This window comes from Branchiostoma belcheri, unplaced genomic scaffold (genome assembly GCF_001625305.1).
Source record: "Branchiostoma belcheri isolate BF01 breed outbred unplaced genomic scaffold, Haploidv18h27 scaffold31, whole genome shotgun sequence".
Taxonomy (NCBI): domain Eukaryota; kingdom Metazoa; phylum Chordata; class Leptocardii; order Amphioxiformes; family Branchiostomatidae; genus Branchiostoma; species Branchiostoma belcheri.
In genome coordinates this window covers 2,322,861-2,327,806 of record NW_017803921.1, presented here as the reverse complement: position 1 = coordinate 2,327,806, position 4,946 = coordinate 2,322,861, and the positions used below count along the sequence as shown (strand labels likewise).

Genomic DNA, 4,946 nt, shown 5'->3' with positions numbered 1-4,946 from the left:
TCACGGGCGACACCTTGCGATGTTTATCCGAAGTGCAGGTCGCGAATGGCCTTTGGTTCAAGTTTGGACCGTTTTGGTCTTGTTTGGCTCTTTCCAAGTACAGAATCGTCATCACTAAAAACGATCTGATCATGTGCAACTATTTAGATGCAATAAAAAAACATTGCTGAATTGTATCTCCCATAGGAATACATGTATGTTCAGACTGAACTTGATATGTTGTTTCTGTTGCGGTTTCCATAAGGAAACAATATTGTTCCTGTTGCAGTTTCAACAGCCACTTCCTTCTCTGTAAAAGTTCACTTTAATCATAGTTCCTTTCTAAATCTATCCATCTGATTTTTCTTGCTAAAGTGCAAAAGGAAACCTGTATAAAACTTAAAAGGTGGAATTAATACATGGCTATACAGTCAAACAAATGAATAACGGGACTCCTAGTTCCAAACATTTATATTTTCTATCTCCAGGAACACAATCAACTGTTGGCACCTAAGCAAAGTTTTCTATACATTCTCTACATACTTCTATACATTTGGACTTTTCACAGTTGGACTTTATTTTCTTTGCTCCCATAACAACTGCAAGAAACAGGGTATAATCAGGATTGATATTAAAGCAATCAGAAAATGGCACGTTTTGCAAAAAAAAAAGCCAACGTGTCAGACTGCTACGGAGGTAAACAATCCTAGCTAACGTATTACTAGCACTTTATAATACATCTGACAAAAGTCTACCTAACAGTGAAATGCACTTTTACCCATTGTAACCTTATATACAAACTTTTCCCAACTAAATTTGTGTATACCGGTATCTTACAAAGAGGCTACCAACATCTTTTCAGATGGAAGGATGTACCATAGTTTGTCTCTTATATTTGCCTTGTTGTGTTAGATTGTCATGATCTGAGACTTATATGTACAAAATTTATCTTTATACATAATTATCTTGACACAATGACTATTTCATAATTATTTCTGCATAATTATTCTCACACTTGTATAGGAGTACTGACTCCATAATAATCTAAGAGAACCCACAACAATTTGTCTTGTCCACTTGCATTGCAGTATTGGCTTTGGTAACTGTTGCACAATCTAAGTCCTAAAATCCTTGGCATTAAGTTTTATACCTTCTAACCTTGTTTTATACAATATTATATGTACAACTTCAGGCAATGCAAAATCATGAGAAGATTTCAACTGTAATATTATGTAATTCTAGGGGAATCTTTTGATATCTTAGTGCTAAGTTTCCAGGTCAGTTGCATACATGCATACATGCATTCCATAATGTATTGCATTACCAAATCAGCATATACATGTATGAATATTTACATATACAACATTTCATCACAATAGATACCCGCATTAAGGAAGTCCAGCATAAGACTTAAGATCTGCATAGATTATAAAGCAAGGAAGCACTTGGTGTTAATTCCTCTAAAGAGGGGTCAAAAGTTGACAGGTGTATTGGCACATAATGGATATATTAAGTTCCTTTTGGGTCAAAGAAGGGACGTTATATAATCCTTGGTACTTTGGTCATTTTTTTCTTATCACAGGTTTGGAAATTTTGTCTTCCAAATTGTAAGGACTGGTCCACATTCGAAACCCTGCATTTGAACCTGTTATTGTATATGCATTTATAAGTTTAGATATCCAATGAAAAACGAATATTTCACACTTTATAATATCATTTTTAACAAGGAGAACTGGGTAATGTGATTGGGCTATGGCAAGAATGGCAAAAGCGTTTAGTGGCAAGAGCTGATGAGGGTTGCAATACCTAAAATTTAACTTCAAGATTTCTAGTTTTTAATCTTAGATATTGATCATTATTATTGATCAAATTATTGACTTCTACAGCTACTATGGACAGGATTGGGTCAGTGAGAAAAGCTAATCTAAGGGGCCACCAAAAAATGGTAACAATGGCCAGTGGTATCAATGTTCTAGTCAGCGGACCCCCCTAGGGTTGTCACATTTGGCACTCAACATGATGTTACGTCAAACTTGAGATGACAGAAAAAAATTTCAGGCTGGCTAGAGCAATGTGCAGAGGAACTTTTCTACATTATGCAGCTGGTGGAAGTTTGCCCTGCATAGTCAACAGTTTCACCCCGAGTTGTGCTTTAGACGCCATGTTTTCCGACAGCGCGCCGACGCACATCCGGTACTGGTCGCGGGTCAGGGCGGGATCACAGGTCTTGGAGTGGTAACGATGCACAAGGGCTGGGTCCATGGCACGGAACACCTGTAGTAGTACAGGGGGAGCAGACAGAGGAGCATTAGCATGGAGGCACACTGAAATGTGTTCTCAAGGGACTCTGAAGCAGGTCAAAGGACATTAAAATATTAACACATTGTGTAGCCCAAGAATGCTGTTTTTTGTACACTAAAACTATTTACAGAAAAATGCTTGTACATGTACTTCCTTTACCACTATCATACAGTCCACATCTTATGATGTGGACAGTAGAATATCAAACAAACAATCAATCAATAAATCCTTGGTCTTTATCTACACAGCCCACTGAACACCCCTATCAGCCTATAAATTACTACATTGTAGTAGCTTTTTTCAGGAATTCAATTAAATGGAAGGTCAACAGAACAAAGGTCAAAGGACAACCATCTGTACCTGAAGGTCACTCTTGACATGGCGCTCGTAGAGTTCGACGTCCTCACCCCCCCACCCCCGAATGTCCAGGTTGAACCCTCCGACTGAGCGGTAGTCCTGGTTGTACATACAGGCCATCCCGTAGCCATAGTACATCCAGAAACCTGCAGTAAAATAACAAATATATAACGTTAAAAATGCTGCTGGCTGAAAATAGTAAAATAGGGAGAATAATTTTCCAGGGGACCTTGACCACAATAGGGTTTTATTTGCCCTCTAGCAGACTCATGGCCAAATATTCACTGTATTTTTACCAAATTCCATAACCCCCTAGGAAGGCCTCAGGTACAGCTACATTGTAATTGCAATGACTTGGTTTGTCGGTACCATTGTACTTGTTGATATCCCTGAGGTTGGTGGGTTTGGGTTTGCCAGGGATTCCTTCCATGACAAGTTCAGGGTCGTACTGGGAGAACACAGCCGGGTAGAAAACCTGCCGACCCAGCTCAGCATTGTTACGACATCTCTGCAGAAATCCTGGAGATATGAGAGACATTCAGTCAGTCTGTGGAACATAAATACAACTGACTTATGTTACATAAGGTGAGGGATGCATAGGATAGAAAACCTGGAAGTCTTGTAACATTACTGATGACTATGTCTACTAGTAACCCATGCACCTCGCATGTTCAGAGATTCACACACACATGCACAGACACACATGCACACACATAGAGACACTGACTCACACATGCACACACATAAACACAATCACGCACACAGACAAACTAGTTCGCACACAAACACACACGCACAAATACAAACATGAACCCCCCAGACTCACCCTGATCGAAGTCCACATCTATGTCACAGAAGAACAGCAGAGCGTCAGGCGGCAGCTGCCTCGCTGCCAGGTCCAGCCCAACAGCGCGGGAAAACTCGCCCTCCGCCTCCACGTACCGTATCGTCGCCGCAGGATACTTGGCTGCGTACTGATCAAACAGCTGCTTGCACTGTTCCAGACTGGTCTGGTCCTGCGGACTGTCCCGGAACAGCACGCCCAGCAGGCTGACGGCAGCGCCAGTCTCCAGACAAACCTTCTCGTACACCTGGATAAACTCCCGCAGTCGGTCCGTAACCCTCGACAACGGCACAATGAAATGAACTACAGTTTGTTCCACGACGTTTTGAAGATTGAGCAGCCGTACGTGGGGACGGGTGGATCTCACTAGGTGGACCAGTTTACGCCCCTTCTCTTCCCCTTCTGACTTCACAACTTCCATGTCCAGGACATAGTCCATCCCTCGAAACGCATCTATCCTCTTGTACCCGGAGTGAAGTTTCACAAGTTTCCACTGAGTCTTCTCTTCCTTACTGATAATTCTGACAGCCTGTTCCTGTATGTCTTGTACATCTTCCTTCCACCTTCCGATAAGCCCAATTCTCGGATCATCATCCAGGTTTTCGTACAGGTGCTTCTCAGTGAAGTAGTACCACCGGATGACTTCGTACATGCTCCTGGGGTGAGACGGCTCTACAATCACGTCGTGTTTCCAGCAATCGGAGCAGAGCGCGCACAGGGGGCAGGGTTTGCAGTGCGCTGGGGTGGTCTCCTTCTCGCTCGACATCTTCTTGTACCGTTTTTCCTCGATGATGGAGAGGAAGGTGCTGTCGAACAGCCCGCGGAGGATGTACCCCACCACGATCCCCACGCACACCGGGATGAGCGGGAAACCTCCGGGACGTCTCAAACTTCTCCCAAACATTTCTGCTGGTGTCTTCTCGCTCATTCAAGACCTGCAGAGCAATGTCTTGTAGTCACTGTGTGGTCGCCTCATTCCTTCTCAAGATGGTTCCCTGAGAAAAACAGAGACGTCATCATCATCATTCATCTCATTTAGAAAAATTGAAATTAGCATTATTATAAAATCTTAACATAGAAAATTCCCTGCAACTTGAAGACGCAATTAATCCCTCCTTAAAGGGGCTTTCTTAAAAACCGAAACGTCTCTAAGACGAGCACGTTTTCGAGACGCCCCCTCCGCATATTGCAATCCTTCCCACCTGTTCCCTACATGTATGATGAATGGCAACCTTTATCATATGGTACCGTTATTAAACACTGGTGCCACAACCGCGCACTCTGACTTTATCATATTGATATTGACACATTGCTTAGCAAAAACATTACCGTATTTACTAATTCCATCTTCAATCGAGCATGAAATACGTTTTTTGGAGCTAAAAACCTGAGAAACCGGTAGCAACCTGCTGCAGTCTTCTTCGAGCTTCCGGAAACAGACGTGACGTCACGACAGCTCCGGAAA

General features: G+C 42.5%; 1 protein-coding gene across 1 annotated transcript; it reads right to left on the bottom strand.

Moving 5' to 3' along the window:
- Positions 1-332: 332 nt before the first annotated feature.
- Positions 333-4,899, bottom strand: LOC109474575 (chondroitin sulfate synthase 3-like). Its single transcript, XM_019774907.1, has 5 exons — positions 4,811-4,899; positions 3,464-4,476; positions 3,007-3,156; positions 2,641-2,783; positions 333-2,253 (listed from the first exon to the last, which is right to left on the bottom strand). Exons 2-5 carry the CDS (start codon positions 4,407-4,409, stop codon positions 2,074-2,076), a joined length of 1,419 nt encoding a protein of 472 aa, XP_019630466.1. The 5' UTR covers positions 4,410-4,476; positions 4,811-4,899; the 3' UTR covers positions 333-2,073.
- Between the last annotated feature and the right edge of the window lie 47 nt (positions 4,900-4,946).